Genomic DNA, 20,296 nt, shown 5'->3' with positions numbered 1-20,296 from the left:
TGAACTCCAAAATTCAAATCTAGTACTCTTGGGAAAATAATTCTATCATGTCTCTGGCTTGACATTCCCAACTTCCCAATACTGGCCTTGCCTTCTTAAACCATTTGCTTGTTTTTGCCCGGCCTTAGCTGGTTTAGTGGCCGGTGCTGTACTGTCACAATTTGAGTCAAATCCGGACAAGGGCAAATTGAGTGTTTGTTTCCAGCTTTGACTGGCATTGGAGCAACAACCCCATCTGGATGTGGAGAATATAGCTTTCGTGATCCTTTCCCCAGGAGCCTTCCATTTGGACTGCAGCAATGTGTTTTAGAATGAGCTACCTCAAGATTGGTTTGGATTTTCATTTGTAAACTCTTGTACAGCTTGTGTGTTCGATACCTAAAAGAACTGTTCTTCCATTGTGTACCTCTCCATGCCTTAAGATCATCAGTGGAAGCCCTTCCAGGAATACTCCTCAACTCAAATGCCCCTCGAGCGTGGCAAAGAGAGAAGAGGCCTTTTCAGTGGCAGGTGCCTGGCATGGGAGGCTGTGCCCAGAGAGATGCTCTGGGTGGTGGTAGGGACATCTTTTGGGTGCCAGGCAAAGACTTTTCCCCTTTACATGTTTTCAATAGTGATGATATAATCTCTGATAATATTTGATTACTATATATAATCTTAGGTATCTGTAATTACCGTCCTGATATAGTGTGTAATTTTGAGATTTTCTTGTATTCATATGTATTTACATTTCTGTTGATTAGATTTCTGTATGTCACCAAGAGAACTATATTACCATGTGACTAATAAAATGCCAATGACAAGCAAAGAAAACAAGTAATAGTATTTCATATTCCTGTATATTTTCTGCTCACAACTGCGTGCCTTTAGCATGTAGCATGTACATTTCTATACTGCTTATCTTAGCACTCTCTCAGCCGTGACCTCACTGGAATGGAGACACACTGGATTACAAAAGAGGGGTCCCTGTTGAGATGCAAATGGACTTTAAATTTCCTGGACTTTGAAAATCTCCCTGTTGCCGCATGGCCAGAAGGAGGAGGAGCCTGCCTCCCCAAAATACATCCTCCCCAGTATACCATCTTTACTAAGGACTGAAACAACATACTGGCATTTAACATCTCCAATTGTTTTTTCCTGTCCTGTTTGGTTTGTACCATCTTGCCTGATGAAGAAGCCCATGGAGCTGTGAAAGCTTGCAACAAGTATATTATGCATTTTGGTTGGCCAATAAAGGTATCACTGATGGGATTTTTGTTTGCATTTGTTAAATGGCCAACACAGCTACTCCTGCATATTTTCTAAACAGGTTACAGTCTGTAAGCCAATTGTTCCCAACAAGCTGGGTATTCATTTTACCAACCTATGAAAGGATGGAAGACTGAATCCACCTGGAGCCCTGGGATTGAACTCACAACATTGTTGCTGCAGGACTGGCATTTAACCATTGTGCCACCAGGGCTCCTTTCTTTCAAAGGGCTTTTCAAACTAGATATGTCTTATGTCTTGGGAGAAAAACAGGATGATGATGACGATGACGATGACGATAGAAAGAGCAGATCCATTTGCCAGGGACTCTGAGGAAAGGAAGAACCTGGTAGGTAGCTGCTGAAGTGTGTAGTGGGAATATTTTGTCTGGGCACTAAGATGTCCTTGGTTAATTTTTCAACCTCTCCTGACTTAATTTGGGCAGATGGTGAATGATGAAATGGCCCATTGTCTGTTGCCCATTCCCTATGAAATACATAGGATTGTGGACATGTTTACATTCAACTTGTTTTCATTAGCATTTATCACATGGGGAAAATCCCATGCAAAAACAGGATTTAAAATGTAGAAAAAACTTGCAAAAATGGGTTGATTTTCACACATTGTTGTTACACTTGTGTTAACCTGAATGGAAAGTAAACAAAAGCCACTCCTTTTTACCTTCTGGATTTTTCAAAAGTAAAAGTGGATTTTGTCTACTTTCTCTCCACTTTCTGTTTGGGTTAATACTAGTTTAACAATGATGTATGAAAATTGACCTGCTTTTGCAGGTTTTTTCCAATTCCAGCTGCATGTCTTTTGTTGCATGATCCTCCTTGTGGATCATTGGGCCTGGAGGTCTTGAGAACACAGTCTTCCTTGACGTGGGACTGGGATATTGGATGGGAAGGGAGGACCCTCATTCTACCAGTGAAGTTGTTTCTCATCTGGTAAAAGGAGGAAGAGGTAGATTGGTACTCTGCAGTTAAATGTCCAAGGCTGCATCTGTTGAGAAGTGGATCCTGGGAAAATGTCCATATGTAGGTGACAGGGTGACCATGTGTCACCTGCAGCCATGATGAATAAACATTTGCGCTGTGCTGAGTCACTGGGTGTGACATCAGAAGCTGAAAATCTGACAAGTCACCCTACATGAGGGAACTAAATATGTAACACACCAGGAAGAGACTGGACAAAGTGACCACATGGTGCACATGTATATAAAGGAGGAGCCTCAATGTACAGTATGGGTGTTATAGTGTCTGGTGTATCGCGAGTAGCTCTGTCAGTCAGGACAAGCTTGTATACAGTGGAATGAAGATTAAAGTGCCTCCTTGAGAGATATCTGTTTAGAATCTCATTTGTCTACTTCTGGAGGGGGAGAGGAGTTTCTCCAGCCTGCACAGAGCTCTGTGTCGCTTCTCAGGTGGTCATCCTGGTGCAAAGCTTCGGCATGGTACAATGCAGCCTGTGCAAATCACGCTAACAGCATCTGCACTGCAGAAATAATGGAGGATAAATAAACCTTTGTTTGCCTACTGCAAATCATTTATGACTACATCTGCGCTGCAGAAATAATCCAGTTTGACCTCCATGCTGTGAGGTTCTGGGAATTGTAGTTTTGTGAGCCATTTAGCCTTCTTTGTCAGAGAGCTCTGGTGCCACAACAAACTGCAAATCCCAGGGCCCCATAGGATGGACCCTTGACAGTTAAAGTGGTGTCAACTAGATTCCTGAAGTGCAGATGCAGTCATAGAAATTTGCAGTAGATAAGCAAATTGGCTTCCAAATCTCCACTGGCTGACTTCACTTGAGAATAGAAAGCCCATGGGTTTCCATGGCTGAGCGGGGAATTAAACCCTGCTCTCCACAGTAATAGTCCAGTGCTCAAAGTACTACACTATGCTGGCTCATACATATATTCATTTTATTGGTAATATTTATTAGTCACTTTATATTCAAGAGGTGATGTCTAGTAAAAATATAAAGTTCAAAACCCATATAAAAACACATAATGTTAAGGGCGTCAAAAGCTAAACCAGGCATTACAAGCAGTGCCAAAATACTATCAATGTTTAAATATATCGCACAGCAGCAGAAATGCAAGAATTACAATACCACAAGAGAATAATAGTGTGAAAATAGAGTAAAGCTAAAAGTATAGCAATGTATAATAAAGTAGCATTGGATGGCAATCATGCAGCCATCCAGATATTCTTAGATTGCAATTCCCATTACTCTTAGCATAGTCAAATGTGAAGAATTCATGGAGCTGAAGTACAACAGCTGGATTCCCAAACTTGGTCTACCACCTGCTATGATCTCAGGTTTACTGTCCTCTGCTGACATTCTGTCTGTCCTCTATATAGAGCTGCCAGAGTGCAAGCTGGAAAGGGCTTCTGTATCTGTAATGACTGCGCTGAAGATGGAATTTCATGTGTTGCTAGTGACCTGGGTGTGCAGCAAGCAACACCTGCTAAAATTCCCTCTTTAACACAACCATTAAAGATACAAGAGCCCTTTCCAGTTTTCACTATGGCCACCCTAATGCCACACTACTTCTCCAAGGCTACTTCTGGAGTTTTCCATCTGGAATCCTACTGTCAGTCCGAATTAGGGTAGACCCATTGAAACAGTGGGGTTTACCTATGTGTTGACTCACCGTTTAACACTTCATTCAGTGAACCTCCTCTAATTGGAGCTTAGCTAGTAGGCTCCAGGTCCATCATATCAGCCCTTTATTGCTACCCTTCTGAGTGGTGTTGGTCTTGCCTTGTGATTTATCCTCAGTCTGCAGCTTCTGTCACTGTTCTTCATGCTATCTCCATCCTCTTTGACTTCTCTAGCAGGACTTTATTACATGAAGCTAAAAAATGTCTCTGGTCAGTGCTTATTACACAACTTCATGTCTGTCCTGCTGCCGCCTTGCATTCCATTCAAGACTGTAGCACACCTTTTCATTGATAGGCAAAATTCATCACTCTCGCTGCTACTCCATTACTGCCTTTGTGCGATAGGTCGTGCCCACTGCATTTCCACTTCTTAGGCAGTCACGTGGTGTGAGTGGGCACAATTCTGCTCCTCCCTGCACATTCCCATAGCAGCTGGTTTCAGGAGGTGGTTGGCTCCTTGGTGATCACCATCCCTTCCCCCTGGAAGGCAGCGTTTGGCAGTGTGGATCATACAGCCATGGATCACCAAAGCAATATCATGGGGCAAAGGGTGATAAGAAACAAAGCCAAGCCTGTCAGGGATGATGGGAGTTGTAGCTCTTCACCTCTGGCTCGAACTCACCACCTTGTTACGCACCGGCGCTGACCAGTTTTGGCCAGTGGATAAAGCTTTGCTCTAAAGCAGCAGAGTTACAGAGAATAGGCTGAAGACCCTGACAAACTCTCCAAGCCTTCTCACTCTTGCTTCCACAGAAGTCTTCACCCTTCTTCAGGATTCAGCTGGCTCTTGTAGCTTCACCCAAGACACCAGACAATTCAGTAATCTTATATAAAAGATCTACTTTATTCTACTATATACAGCTCCAAAACTATCCAACCCTGCCACAATACTCCTCTACTACCCACAAAATACATTGGGATTCATAGCCATTATTATACTCATAGCAAGATACCACCCACTCTTGTCTGTTTCCACCCAGTGGGTGTGTACAACCATTTTCATTGGTTCTCTTGTTTCATCCCACAATTAATGATTTCATCATCTCAGCCTTGACCATTTAACAATTCTCAGGTGTGTTCAATTATTCACTTTGCATTTCTGTCCTTGGCATTTAGGACTGGTTAACTACATTACCATTTTCACCTGTGTGGCTTCTAATTGCTTCTGCTGAGTCATCCTGACTCTCACATACATGTTTTATTTCATTCACTGTATATCCCATGTTGCTTTTTCCTTAACAAAGCCAGTATGCTTACATTCTTAAACTAGCATGATTGTGGTGGGACAGGAGGCTGATGTGATAAAGTCTGCAGTTGGTCCTTTCTAGTATCTAGCATGATGATCTGATTAAAAGGCTATTCTGGAATTTATCTATTTATTTCTGTTTATCAAGAGCTTTGTTTTAAATGTAGTTTTAACACTGGTAGCTGCAGGAGAGGAGATGGTTTCCTGAATGAAGAGTGAGCCCATCAGTGCCCCTTGCAGAACCTCCTCTAAAACAGACTAATTGTTTACTGGCTGATCCAAAAGAGAGTGCACCATACTTTGCAAGCAGGGCTTTTGCTCATTGTCCAGTCTTGGAGAGAATGTTACATCTGTGTTGTGGCCACTGCCGCAAATTTGTTGATGACAGTCTCCACCCTCAGAGAGACCGTGTGGCCTGTTTTTTTCTTGCACAGCCAGAACCATGGGTGAAGAGTCTGTCTGGCAAATGAGGCTGCTGGAAAAGTGAAGAGCAGGGCTGCTGTAGAAGCATTGAAAAAGGCCACCCGTCCCCCCTCACAATTCAAAGTTATTCGGATCCTTTTGGGCATTCTATCCAAGAACAAAACGGGGTTCTCAATGACATTAATGCCCCTGTAATTCCCCTCAAACTTCCCCATGGCCCAAATCCCTTCCTGAGGACCCAAGTCAAACACGCCTTTTCTCTTTACAGTCTTCCTGGCGACTCCAATAGCCCAGGCCTCCTCACTCCCTACAGTGACTTCCCAAAAATATCGGCCAGTGGCAAAGCCCTTGAGCCCCAGTACACTCTCCCATTCGTTGAACCGCTCAGGATGAGAGGGCAAAACCTGAGCTTTGCTTCTGTATTGTACACTTTTCAGATCCTGAGACAGGAAAAGTTGGGGATGGGCTGTGTCTGGATCCAGAGTTACATGGGCTGCAAGAAAAGAGAAGAGAGGAAACAAAGCAAAACGGTAATTTAGGAGAAGCTGGTTTATTTTGTCAGTCTATGGGCCTTTTTATACTACACAATTATAGCTCTATAACCCCCCTGGCTGCATCTTATGGAATCTTATGGGGAGGCACCAGAGGAGTTCTCTGGTTAAGAATACTAAATGCTTCTCCCTAAACTGCATATGCCAGGATTCCACATGACAGAACATTTGTACACAGATCATATACAGGCTAAAACATGTTAGGCTTTTTTTATTAGAAAACTTGGCCTTCTACATTTGTGGATTTGACTTTTGCAGATTTGATTATTTACATATTTAATTAACATTATTTCTAGAAATCTCTAGGTCCTCCAGCTCTACTCTATGGTCAACTTCTGCTAGAGGTTGAACTGGAGGACCTAGATATTCTTAGAGAATACTTCTCTAGGCATTTGTAGATCCTCCAGTGCAATTCTATGGTCAATGTCTGCAGTAGTGTTACCTAGGTAACATAGAGTTACATAGAGCTACTCATAGAGTTGCCCCAGAGGACGCAGAGATTCCTAGACAGGTGTACTCTCAGGTAAAAAATATAGTGTTTTTTATTTGTGGTTTTTCCATGTTCAAGGGGGTCCCTTGCCTCTAAGCCCAGTGAATGTGGAGGCCCACTGTAAATAATTCATTGAGCCCTTTGATACAAGTCTCCTTTTTTGCTGCTGATTATATTTAGTGCTTCCCAATTTTGGTTTCCATTATTTATACTTCACCTTTTCCTTAAAGCTGGATTGCAAGGTGGCTTACAAAATACACAGATAAATACATATAGAGAAATACAGTTTTACAGAACAGTTCTACAATGACATTCAAATATAGAGTTCAAACCTAGGAGTTTATCACATGGGGGGAAACTGGGACTTTAAACAGTCATTAACTCAAGAAAATCATGCAATTGATATTAAAACGCGATGAGATGAACACAAGAGCCATTATTCTGTGAATAACCAGGGAATAACCATGCAATAAACAGGAAAAAGTCATTCACAGGGAAATTGTGTGATAATAATGGGTTATTCACTGGATAATATCACTTTGAACATGACATCAGGCGAAAACCATTAGCGCAATTGCAGGATTATCATGGGTTAATCACCATTTATACTTCCAATTGTCCCCCATGTGATAAGCTCAGAAAACCCCTTTTCTTGTAAAATGGTCTGTTCCCCAAGCCTGTTGGGTTTAGGAAGAGTGTTTCTGCTTTGTATTACTACCATTGGATGTGACTTTTATGTGTTTATTGTATTTTATGTCACTATGTATTTTAAATGTTTTTAGGGCAATTTGTATTTACATTTTGTACTTGTATTTTTGTGCCATTTTGTATTTGTATTTTATGCCACCTTGTCAAATTTTACTTTACACATTTATTGTAATTTATGCTATTTTAGTGTTCAGATCCCTACTGCAGAAATTATAAAAGCAAAATCAAAGGAAAGCAGACAGCTCTCAGAGGAAGACATACAAACACACTACATGCACTTCTCTCTTACAATACGAATTTTTTCCTCCCTCTGAATTCAGAATTTACCTATTTGTGACTGAAGTCCGAATACCAGAGAATCTGGAGAGGGAAAAGGAAACAGATACTTAAAAGTCACATTGGTTCAATTACAACAATACTAATGACATTCAGTCATACATTTTATTTATCTCCCTGCTCAAATTTACAAATGAGGACAAACACAACACTTTCCTTTCCAAGGAACACACTGTAGAAGACAAAGGATTCCTAGATAGCCTCCCCTCCAGGTACTTAACAGACCCAAGACACACTTGGTTTTAGAAGCTAGTCTGATTCTAAATAGCCCCCTGAGGAAGGTCTTAGGAGTGCATACAGGCCAAAATGTATCAAGCGTATTTTACTAATAGAACAACCATTTGAATGCTTTCCAGTTTTTTTCTCTTCTTCCTCTGGAAAACAGAAGTCACATCACTGAAAGTGTCAAGTGACTTCGTTCCAATGCCTTTTCAGCTACTTTGAGAGCATTTACCTGCAGTTTGGGAATGAGAAACTCAATTAAAAAGCATATTCTGGTATTTTACCACATTTCAATGGGTTTTTTATTTTAAAAAATGGAGGGGCACTGAGTGCCAGCCTGGTGTAGTGGTGTGAGCATGAGACTATGACTCTAGAAACCCAGGTTTGAATCCACACTTGGCTATGGAAACTCACCGGATGATTTTGGGCAGAGCCTCAGAGGAAAGCAAATCTTTCCAAGAAAACCCCATTATAGGTTTACCTTAGGATTTTATCACACAGAGGGAAAAAGATGGGAGCATAGTGCTATGATCCCATCAACATCGTGCAATAACACAAAGATTTTCACACAACATTGCCATTATCCAATGATTATCCAATGAATAAAGTAGCAAAATCGTGCCACTTTTTATTCACGGAATTGTCCTGTGAATAAAAAGTGGCACGATTTTGCTGTTTTATTCACGGGATAATCACAGAACATTGGCGAGGTCATGTGAAAATCTTTGTGTTATTGCACGATATTGACTGTCTCTGGGCAGTCACACTTCTCATTTTAAGTGTTGTTCAGTTAATCCCACCACTCATCTTCAAATAGTTCTGGACACCGAAATACCAGATGATACAAATTTATAACAAGAGACTAACAATCAACACCATTGCTTTAAAAAATCTACAGAGTGCATAGGTTTTCAGAGTCAATTTGATTAGACCTGTTTCTACAAGGAAATAAAATTGTTATTTTGATTGGTACTTAAACAGTCCAGTCTCCTGGCCCTACTAATATTACAAATGACCTGAAACCTTTCATGAATATATTGGCACTTGGATGGCACTTTGCATCTTATGCAGAATAAATTCATACCATTCGTCATTACCTTTGAATTGTTCCATGACACCTACTAGGAAAGGAGTAAAGTCACAGAAGTCCCAGATCTCCCACTTTAGGGTAGGAGGAAAAACCACAGTCTTCTCAAACTTCTCTCTCCTGTGACATCTGGTGGAGAGAAACAATATGTCATCTCAAAGAACATGAGGTGTGAAGAGATTTCTATAAAGGAAAATAAAGTAATAGAAGGAGGAGAGAGCCAGAGGGTTTATTCCTGTGTGGTTTGGATTCAGATCTAAATGCCTGTTATTTCCTCATGAGCAGACACAGTCCATGGATATTTGAAGCGCCCTGGATGGCAGAGGGGGAATCCGGGCTGTGTGTGTTTTGGGACAGGCAGGAATGATTGCTGCACCAGATGTTCATCCTCTTCTAAGGTGTTACTTAGTGTGGTCCGCACCCCTCTAGCATCTCATGGCTCTCTCTCTGCTGTGTTAAAGTTAGGCCTGCTTAGCCATGCTGTAGCCATGTTGGGAGTTTTGGGGGGTAAGCAGCTGCAGGGAATTGTGTGGGAACCAAGGGCATACAGTGCTTGACCCTTCATGGGAATGGAATGAGAAGGGAGGAGTGAAGTGAATCTGGCAAGGGTATAGAAGTTGAACAGCCTGTTAAATCAGATCTGGCAAATATGTGCTAATGTGCTGGTCTTTTCAATAAGCTCTTTCTGGATGGAGTTCTAAATTTCACTCTCCATGAGACTGAAGCCATATTTTTCATAGGTGACACCACAGATGACACTTTACCAGTGTCCTGGAAGGTTTTACTTACCTCCGCAAGATCCTTCCAATATCCTAGTAGAAAAGAAAGAATTCAGTGTCTGCAAAAATTCACACTATAGAATAGAATAGAAATTTTATTTTTACCCTGCCTGTCCCACAGGATCAAGGTGGCTTACAACATACAGTAGTAAAGTATGACTATGAAGATCTAGTTGTGGCTGTTGGCTTCCACATCAGTGAATGGTGATTCCTATGGATGTCTTTAAAGGAGCTCTCCGATGTGTTGAACCTATCGACAGGACAAGCACAGCATCTCCTCAGCATTGGATTAAAACCTGAAATGGATTCATCACCTACTGACATGGAAGTCACCAGCTGACATTGCAAAGACCCATCAGACCCTGAACAGTGATACACTACAAGAGCAGTCTTCCTAAGGTATTCCACTTTGGGGACATGGGCTGTATCTGAGGATGATGCTCTGCAAAGTGGCAGGCAGTAGAAAAAGAGGAATGCATTATTGATGGGTTGATTCAATCAAAGATGCCACAGCCCTAAATTTGCAAGACTGGGTTCTGGATGACTGGGACTTTTGGAGGTCTCTTCAAAGGCTCACAATAAGTTGAAGCCATTGTTGCTGCTGTTGATGTGTGCCTTCAAGTAGTTTCCAATTTATGGAGACCCTAAAGCAATTCTATCATGATGTTTTCTTGGCAAAATTTGTTCAGGGCAGGTTTGCCCTTGCTTTCCTCTGAGGCTGTGAGTGTGTAACTTGTCCAAGGTCACCCAGTGGGTTTCTATGGCTCAACAAGGACAAATAAATGGATCTGAGAGGAAAAACAAACTTGAACTCTCAGCAGAAAACAGAATGACTAAACTGAGGTGGCTCTGCTTTGAATGTATCATGAGGGGACATGACTCATTGCAAACAATGGTAATGCTGGGAAAAGATGAAAGCAGTAGGAAAAGAGGAAGACCACATTACAGACGCTTGATTCAATCAAGGAAGCCACAGCCCTGAGTTTACAGGACCTCAGCAGGACCAGGGATTTTGACGGTCCCTCATTTTTAGGGTTCCTATTGATTAAAACTGACTTGATGGCACATAATAACAACAAAATTAGAATGTCCACCATGCAGTAGGGGCCTGTGAAGGTCCATGCTGAGCAGCTTCTAAATAAGTCTTACAAATTTGTTCAACAGGCACCAGATATTGGTTTATTGGTTGCTGTTTTTGGTTGAAAAACAATATAAATGAATTCAAGCAGAGCCAACTTAGTCTGTATCAGCATACAGAGGAAGCTTTTAACACATTTAGTGAAAAGAATTGAAGTCAGGGACAGATGATTCCTTGTAGGGAGCTGTTTCTAAGGTCTGGATGTTGTAAGCTTTTTCTAAGGGTTTTATAATTCTCATCTTTACTTTATATACTTTTCATATTCACTCCCAACAAAACATAGAGATCCAGCTGTCACTGCATCTTTTTACTCACAACTTAACTTTCAGGCAGTTGAGCCATACTCATAAAGTACACATCTGGCCAGATTTTTCATAGTGATAGTCATGTTAATTTTTCTTATTATAAAAAGGGCAAAAAGAGCCTTGTAACACCTTGAAGACTAACCAGGTACAGCGGACTGCTAGTATTTGCTCAGGTTTGGTTCCCTCAGCCTCCTGGAACAGGCCATCCTAATAAACAATAACGTCTGACTGGTTAAGTCTGAAATGGTATCACCTTCCTTCAGTGGTACTCTCTATTACCTCAAGATCAGACCTCACCTGAAAGATTTCACTTGTGAGCTGCTGACTGTTCTCCTCCATATCCTGGATGAGACTTTGAAGAGAAAGAAGTTCTCCTGACAGCTTGGCCAGGTGCTCATCCCTTTTCGTCATAATCTCCTTCTCAACTTCCTCCATCTTGGCTAGCAGAAACTTCTCATGTTCCTCCAGAAACTGGTAAAGTTGTCTGAATACTGTCTTAGTCTTTCCCCTCTCTGCTTTTATTTGCTTCTATAAGAATATGGAAAGAAGAGAAAAGGTAGCCAGTGTTAAGAAGGCATCCTGCAATCTTTGGAACACCAAGAGATCTGTTGTAAGAATAAATTCCACAGGAAAGGCAACTGTGTTCATAGAGAACACAACAATATTGTGGTGTGGACTCTTTTCTGGGGAGGCATGGCTCTCCCAAGTCCCCTGGGATTGGGAATGCAGCAAATGACTCTTGCAGCAAATGACGGGTGACTGCTTTCCCATGCAATCTCTGTTTGTCACCCAGCACTGTTTCTGAATTCAGAAAAAGATGCCCAGCCATGTTATCAATGCTGGGTGCCTTGTTCTGACCTCAGAGCTATTCATGCCAGCAGTGGTGGGGCTGAAAGGCTTTCAGGGACCACAAGTGAAGGTAGCTCCTGTTGTAGTTGCTGTGAAGAGAGCCGAAAACCAGCAGCAGATGGTGAGTTTTTTTAAATGCAGGTTAGGAGAGAGGAATCCCTGAATTGGGTAGGTGTCATGAAGATCGTCCACACCTAATTTTGGGTTTTGGCCCACATCAGATAGATAGCCTGAGAAGCATTGCCAAAGATAACTGATCGGGAGTAGGAATTTGTTGTGTTAATTTGTGTGCTACTCTTATGGAAATACATAACGTGTGCAGCCTGTTTGTTGTTGTGCCTTCATGTGTTTTCTGATTTATGGTGATCCTATGGACTTTATCACATGGGGGAAATGGGGGTATTCAAAAGGCATTATCCAGGGAAATTCACGCAATTGCAGCTAAGATTATCACTTGATGTCACGATTAGAGAGTGCTTATCTCAAGAATAACCAGGGAATAACCAGCAACAAATCATTCATGGGTTATTCTGGGATAAACCTTCTCTAACTGCAACATGTGTGATAATCTTAGCCATGATTGCACGACTTTCCCTGGATAATGTCTTTTGAATCCCTCAAATTTTCTCTGTGTGATAAAGTCCTAAAATGAACTTATTACGGAGTTTTCTTGTCAAGATTTATTCAGAGGTGGTTTGTCTTTGTCTTTGCCTCCCGCTGAGGATGACTGACCCAAGGTCATCCAGTGGGTTTTCATGGCTGAGTTTGGATTTGAATCCTGATCTCCAAGTCCTAATCCAACGCTTAACACCACAGTGGCTCTGTGTGTTCAGCCTGTAGATATATGCAAATACACTTTATACCCCGGAAATGCCACCAGTTTCCTGTAGCCTGAACTGAAACTGAACATATGGTTAGCACTGGGACCTCTCAGTCTTCTGGGTGCACTGACAACAATAATCTGTTTTGCTAAATGTTTATTCTAGGTAATAATACTCTTCCACTTTTTACTTACAAGCAGAAACTGGCTCTCATTTTGTGTGTCTGCTTTGTATGCCAGAATTTGCTGTCTCTCCTTCTTCAGATTCTTCAGATAGTTATGTATTTGATCCTGGTGAGAGAGCAAAATTAAGAAGCTATATTTCAGTTGGGTTCTGTTAGATGTGGGTGACCAGATGAGATGAAAACTGAGGACAGGACTGTGAAAGATACAGGCAAGTCAAGTGATGACAGCTAGTGTGGTATAATGGTTTGTGCACTGACTATAACCCTGGAGATGGAAACCCAGTGGGTCACAGTCTCTCAGCCTCAGAGGAAAGCAAAGGCAAACTCCCCCTGAAGAAATCTTGCAAAGAAAACCCCACAATCAGGTCGCCATATATCAGGAACAACTTGAAGGCACACAACAACAACAACAACAACATCAAGTGATATTTTTGTTTGTTGTTGTGAGCCTTCAAGTCATTTCTGACACATAGTGATCCTAAGGCAAACTTATCATGAGGTTTTCTTGGCAAGATTTGTTCAGAGGAGGCTTGCCATTGCTTTCCCCTGAGGCTGAAAGTATGTGTTTTGCCCAAGATCACCCAGTGGGTTTCAGTCAAGCTGGGAATTGAACCCTGGTCTCCAGAGTCGTTGTCCAATGCTGAAACCACTATGCCATGCTGCTTGCTCCTTATCCTGCTTTCTGAAAAACATCCCACAAATACAGTTTTTTTCCAACTTTCTGTTTGGGTTAACCCTGAAAGTTGACTGAAAAACAACGCACATATGCGGGTTGTTTTCAGTTTAAATTCCTAAGGCCCCATTCACACTGATATAAACCAGTCTGGAAACTGGTTTAAAGAGGGGTTGTTCACACTCGTACTGATTGTCTCCGATGTGATTTGTGGTGTATAAACCCATTTAAACTGGTGCTTTTGAATCTGAAGCATTTACTGCTTCCTTTCAAAAGGACCTGGGTTTTTTTTTTTGAGCGAGCCCCCAATGGGAATGCTAAGTTGATCCAATTCAGAGCATCATGCCACCTCTGCTCTTCCTCCCTTCCTCCTCCTCTCCTCCTGTTCTTTCTCTTCCTCCTACACTCTTTTTCTCTTGCCCCTGCCGCGTCATGTCCTCCTTCCTCCTCTTGCTCTTGCCCCCACTGCCGCATCTACATTCCTCCTCTTTCTCTCTTCCTCTCACCCCCCATTGCCATGTCTACCTTCCTCCTCTTCCTATTCCCCCTGTCACCTCCCTATTGCTGAGTGTGAACAGCAATGGGGTAAAAATACCACAGAGCATAGTGGGAACTATAATTTGGATTGGCATTGCCAAGGAGACTTTTATCTCCTCGGTACAAAAAGGTGTGAATGAGACCTAACTGAAAGAGAGAAGCTGATAGCATGAGATAGATCCTGTGCAGAAATGTGATTTAAAGTGAACAACACCCCCCCCCAGCAAAAGCAGGTTGTTTTTCACACAACATTTAGGGTTAACTCAAACAGAAATTAGAAGGGTAGTTTTTCAGACGTTTGTGTCAATGAGAAATAATGCAACATTAATCCGAATGCAAAGTCGACAAAATCAATTTCTTTTTACTTTTGGGAACTTACCTTTAACCATTGTGTACAAGCAGGAATTTCAACAGGTGTTGCTTGATAGGTCTTCTATCCAACCATTAAAAGTAAAGAAGCCCTATCCAGTTTTCAATATGGCAGTTGAGTAGAGGGGGCACAATGAAATCACCCCCCACATAATTCTGTCTCTCCCTTGAAATTTTCCCCTGTCCCCAAATTTCTAGCATTACAGCAAAATCTATCAAATGATTAGAAATAGAGTTGAAATGGTTTGAACTTGGACTATGACTCTGGGAGACCAAATCTCTGCTTAGCTATGATAACCCCTGGGTGACCTTGGGCAAGCCACACACTCTCAGCCTCAGAGGAAGGCAAACCCTCCCCCCCGGCAAGCAAATCCAGCCAAGAAAACCCTGTTGTACGGTTGCCTTAGGATCACCACAAGTCGGAAAGGACTTGAAGGCACACCACGAAAACAACAAATCCCCAGCAAAGTTACTAAGGGAAAGAAAACACAGAAAATATTAAGAGTTTGAGAAATGAAGTTTTCAGTGCTAGGAGAATGCATCTACACTGTAGAAATAATGCAGTTTGACACAACTTTTAAGTGCACTATCTCCATCCTGTCGACTCCTGGAATTTGTAGTTTTGCAAGGTCTTTAGTCTTCTTTGCCAAAAGAATACCAGGGGCTCACCATATTATGAATCCCAGGATTCTGAGAGATGGAGCTGTGGCAGTTACAAGTGTCAAGATCTATTATTTCTACAGTGTAGATGCACTCAATGTCTGGGGTCTAAAGGAAAGTTTCACCGAAGACCAGAATTCTTCCTGAGAGTATTCCTCCTTTCCTTAACCCAGTGGTTCCCAAATTTTGGTTCTTCCAGGTGTTTTGGATTTCATTTCCCAGAAACTGCAGCCAGTCTGGATCATAGCTAGGAATCCTGGGAGCTGAAGTCCAAAACATCTGGAGAACCAAAGTTTGGGAATCACTACCTTAAACCATAAATATATGCCTTCAGAGAGAGCTGTGCATGCCACATTGAGTAGAGTTCAGGAACCACAAATTGTGAATGCCCCCAAGAAATACCAGTGCAGATGACTACATATTTATTTCAGAGGAAAGACTGACAAGGAATTTCTTCCTTAGGCAAGGAATACCCAAGAAATTCCTTAGGCAAGGAATGCTCTAACCTCATAAAATTCATGAGATCGCCATAAATTGACAGACGCCTTGAAGGCACATACACACACAATGACTCTTAAGGGCCTAAATACCTTACAGGCAACAGATCCTACCTCATTATAGATGACAAGCAGGGTCAGCCCTGGTTAGTACTTGGATGGGAAACGACCAATGAATACAGTACCACCTGGTGTAGGCTAGATTACAGAAGAGATAATTGCCAAAACCACCTCTGAGTGTTCCTTGCCCTATAAAATTCATGGAGTTGCCATAATTCAACAGGCTACATGAAGGCACAGACACAACACACACCTCATACATGTGGGAAGCCCCTTCTTCCAGCAATGCCTCCTGAGCTCGATGCTTTGGCGGTCTGTCCCCCATCACCCAGATGGGGGTTTCATCCCCCTTACAGGGAAGCTTCGGGGGTTTCTCATTGGTCACCCCCTTTCTTTCTTCTGCCCCTTTCACCTTCTGAAGACTGAGTTTCTTGACGATTTCCACCACACTGGCCAGTTGCCTGTTGGGGATGACATTGCTCCTCTGCTGGCATGATGCCCTGCATTGTGGGCAAAGATGAGATGCCACCTCTTTGTCCCTTTCCTTCCAGTGCTGGGCCAGACAGGCTCTACAGAAATTGTGCCCACACTCTGGAAGGATGACAGGCTCCGCAAAATACTCCAGGCAGATGGGACAAGTGGCTTCATAACACAGATCTTGGACTGGACTCTCAGGAGGAGAAGGAACAGCACCTGCCATGGCTGCCTCTGGAGAAAAAGAGGAATAAGAAAAAGTCTGGACTTAATAGTCACTCTTTCCCATCAAGGAAATGGGGTGTTTCTTTTCCAGGAATCAGCATGACAGGTGCTTCTCGCTTGAGGAATCAACCAGAAGACAAAGCGTCCTTAGGGAATGTATATGTATTGATTTCTTTGGGGACTAATGAGAAGGAATGACTCATGTGGGCAAACAATTGTTTAAATATTTGAAAGGATGCCATATTGAGGATAGATGAAGCTTGTTTTCTGCTGCTGCAGAGAATCGGTCTCCTTTTTTGGAGGTCTTTAAACAGAGACTGGCGGCCATCTGATGCTTTGAGAGTTCCTGCAAGGCAGGGGGTTGGATTGGATGGCACTTGTGGTCTTTTCCAACTTTATGAGTCTATGTTCAGAAGAGAGCTGGATGTATGCAAGTCAGAGGTTGTGTTAATATCTGTGGCGACATCCAGCTCAGCTAAAAGACAAGGAATGAGTTCAAACACTGTTCACACCCAATTCACTCTCAGCTTATGCAAAGGTTTTCCTGCAGCCAGATGCAATTATTTCAGATATTTATATCTGGTTATATAAGCCCTTTCTATGGTCGCTGGGTGAAGTAAGTGGTTCCCAAACTTTGGACCTCCAGATGTTTTGAATTTCAGCTCCCAGAATCCCAGGTTGTTGGCCTAACTGGCTGAGGCTTCTGGGAGTGAACTTCAAAACACCTGGAGGACCAAAGTTTGGGAATTTCTGCTAAAGGCTATTCAGAACAAGGCATTTCAGCTGCTGTTGCAAACACTGACATTCCTTTTTCCACATAAAATTACCAGACTATTAACAATTGGGATTGCCCAGCTGCCTTGGATGTAGCATCAGTTTGAAAAAGTTGATAGGTGTGCTGTTTTGGAAATTCATAGGAGCTGTAATCCAAAATTTCTGTGTTCAGTACAAAAGATTATTATTTTGCCTCTTTATTTGACCTCATAATGCTATTATACTGATACAGATTTTTTTCTCTTGCCTTTTTGAATGCTTTAAGGCTGATGTGGAGAAATCCACATTCACCCATGGTTACCCACCCCAGGAATCTCCACTCATTCATAAGTGATCTTGGATAGGCCACACTGTCTCAGCCCCAAAGGAAGGCAAAGACATTCCTCCTTCAACCAAACCTTGCAAAAACAAACAAACCCCATAATAAGGTCGCTATAAATCAGAATGACTGAGGCACACAAGAAAATAGTATATTGAAGGGTCACCCGGTATAGTCTGCACCCCGTTATGATGCACAGGGCTCTGTTCCTCGCCATATTTTTTCCCAAGACTCCTGAGAGGTAGGCAAGACTCAGGACTGTGTGTTTGGTTCACACTGGAATTGATTAGGGACCGCAACCCAAGTTAGGATGCCAGTCGGGCACCCCAATCACACACATTAGCTCTAGAGCCCACTGGCATCCAGAGATCTGTATAATGATGGAGATTATGAGGGCAATTGGCTGCTACATTGATATAGGGTGACAAATTTGGGATGACAAGGCCAGTATAAAAACCTCTCTCGTCTAGTGGCCATTTTGATACAGATGATGGAAGTTATCATCCAGCACCTCTGAGGGCAACTGGCTGGTAATCTGATATAGGGTGGCAGATTTGGGATGAGAAGGCCAGTGTGAAAATCTCTGCTAAGATATGAAAAACTATCCCTGGCCATGTTGCCATTGCATAAATCTTATCTACCTTGCAAGACTCTCGTGACTGAGCATAAAATGAAACAACACTCTGTATATGTGCCTTAAGTTTCTTGCAAAAAAGAGTTATAGTAGATACTTGGCAGTTGCAATTCAGTCTGAAGAAAGATACAAGAATTGAAAAATACATCTTTAATAGAGGTATACATATCAAAACATTAAAAACATCCCCTCAAGATCATTCTAGTATAATATATAAAATGGACAAACAAAAACATTATCTAAAAACTAGTATCTGAATCTGCTTGGCAGTTAACTGCAGATTATCCTGCAGCCTAAATTTAAAAATATGTCCATTTCCTTGCAGGAAAGCATTTCCTAGATTGGCCTATAATTCTCACATTGCAGCACCCGAAATGCTAGATTTTCTGAGGTGACTGTTAAACACATTACTTTGAATATATGGGATTCTTTGTTTAGAATATAAGATCACCTTCCCTGGGTATCAACAAAGAATTAATTTTGGCATCTATACATCTCTTAGGTCCAAAACACACTGCAGAAATAATCCACTTTGAGACAGCTTTAACTGGCCTGGCTCAGTGCTAAGGAATCCTGGGAACTGTAATTTAAGGTGACACCAGAGCTCTCTGACAGAGGTCAATTGTCTCAAAAAACTAGTTTCCAGAATTCCCTAGCATTGGACTTTATCACACTACCAAAAAAGATGGGAGCATAATGATATCCTTCCATCAATATCGCACAATGACGCTAAAACTTTAACATGACATGTTGCAACATCACGGTTATTGTGCAATTATCCTGTGAATAAAGAGGCATTATTGCCACAGAATAAACAAACAAACAAGCATCATTTATATACCGCTTCATACTGCCTAAGCAGTGTCTAAGCGGTTTACAACTGTAAGCGTTATTGCGTGATATTGACGGGAGCATATCGCTATGTTCCTGTCTCTTCGGTAATGTGATAACAGCAATGCCACGAGACATCCTGTGAAAGTCTGAGTGTTATTAAGTGATATTGATGGGAGCATATCACTATGTTCCCGTCTCTTTGGTAATGTGATAAAGTCCATTGAGCCAGAGTAGTTAAAGTGGTCTCAAACTGGATTATTTCTGTGTGTTTTGAACCATAGAGTGACTAACAAAAAAGGATGATTACACTCAATGGCTGGAGGGACATTGATTCAGGATTAACTACATCAACAGAAGGCTAAACACAGTCCCCTAGATACGGGATTACAACTCCTGACAGTCCTAGCCAACAGAGGCATTGGTAAGGAATGCTGGGAGTTTCAGTCATGTGGGCTGCATAATGTCCATCCCTGATTACACAATGTTATATACTGCATCAGGTAGCCAAAGATGCTCCTCCATTTCATGTGATCCTGATTTTGATAGGAACCAAGTCATGTAGGCGGAGAAAACTTAAAACGTTCATTTTCTTCATTAAAACGTTCCTAATTTCCCCTTCTCCTCATGTCACTTTCTCCATTTTTAGAGAGATAGTGTCAGGCATGCTTTCTTGGCCACATAAAACCAGGGACGAAGAGTCTCTCCCTCAAAGGAAGCCTCTGTGAATGTGCAGAGAAGGTTTGCACTATCAGCATCATAGAAGGCCACACGTCGTCCCTCATAGTTTAGTGTCACATAGATCTTGCTGGGCTTCTCACTCAAGGAGAGGATGGGGCTGGCAGGAGGGTTAACAATTCTGTACTCATCCCCGCAGACTTCCATTTCCCAGATTCCTTCCGAAGGAACACAGATGATGTTGCCCTTTCTCTTCACTGATTCTTTGGCCACCCCAATGGCCCATTTCCCCTCGCTCCCCACATCCACTTTCCAGAGGTGTCTGCCTGTTGTGAATCTCTTGTGTCCCAACACAAAAGTGCATGTGTCAAATCTCGCAGAATTGTCAGGCAGAAGTTGATAGTGGTCTCCCTTTGACACACTTTTACAATTCGGAGACAGGATGAGCCAAGGGTTTGCTGTAGTTGGATCAAAACATATGTCTGCTGTAAAACAAGAGAGGCAGA

The 20,296-nt window shown here is 42.1% G+C and overlaps 1 protein-coding gene across 1 annotated transcript in view; it reads right to left on the bottom strand.

Annotated features, from left to right (window-relative positions):
• Window positions 1–5,510: 5,510 nt before the first annotated feature.
• The window catches only part of LOC121923787 (zinc finger protein RFP-like), a 31,685-nt gene continuing 16,899 nt past the window's right edge, over window positions 5,511–20,296 (bottom strand). The window contains exons 3-8 of the mRNA XM_042454553.1: window positions 13,070–13,165; window positions 11,503–11,733; window positions 9,773–9,795; window positions 8,994–9,112; window positions 7,666–7,698; window positions 5,511–6,082 (exon numbers count right to left, since the gene is read on the bottom strand). Coding sequence (XP_042310487.1) covers window positions 5,511–6,082; window positions 7,666–7,698; window positions 8,994–9,112; window positions 9,773–9,795; window positions 11,503–11,733; window positions 13,070–13,165 — 1,074 coding nt within the window. The remainder of the gene's footprint in view (window positions 6,083–7,665; window positions 7,699–8,993; window positions 9,113–9,772; window positions 9,796–11,502; window positions 11,734–13,069; window positions 13,166–20,296) is intronic.

The sequence above is a fragment of the Sceloporus undulatus genome, chromosome 2 (assembly GCF_019175285.1).
Source record: "Sceloporus undulatus isolate JIND9_A2432 ecotype Alabama chromosome 2, SceUnd_v1.1, whole genome shotgun sequence".
Taxonomy (NCBI): Eukaryota; Metazoa; Chordata; class Lepidosauria; order Squamata; family Phrynosomatidae; genus Sceloporus; species Sceloporus undulatus.
This window is presented reverse-complemented; position numbering and strand designations above follow the sequence as displayed.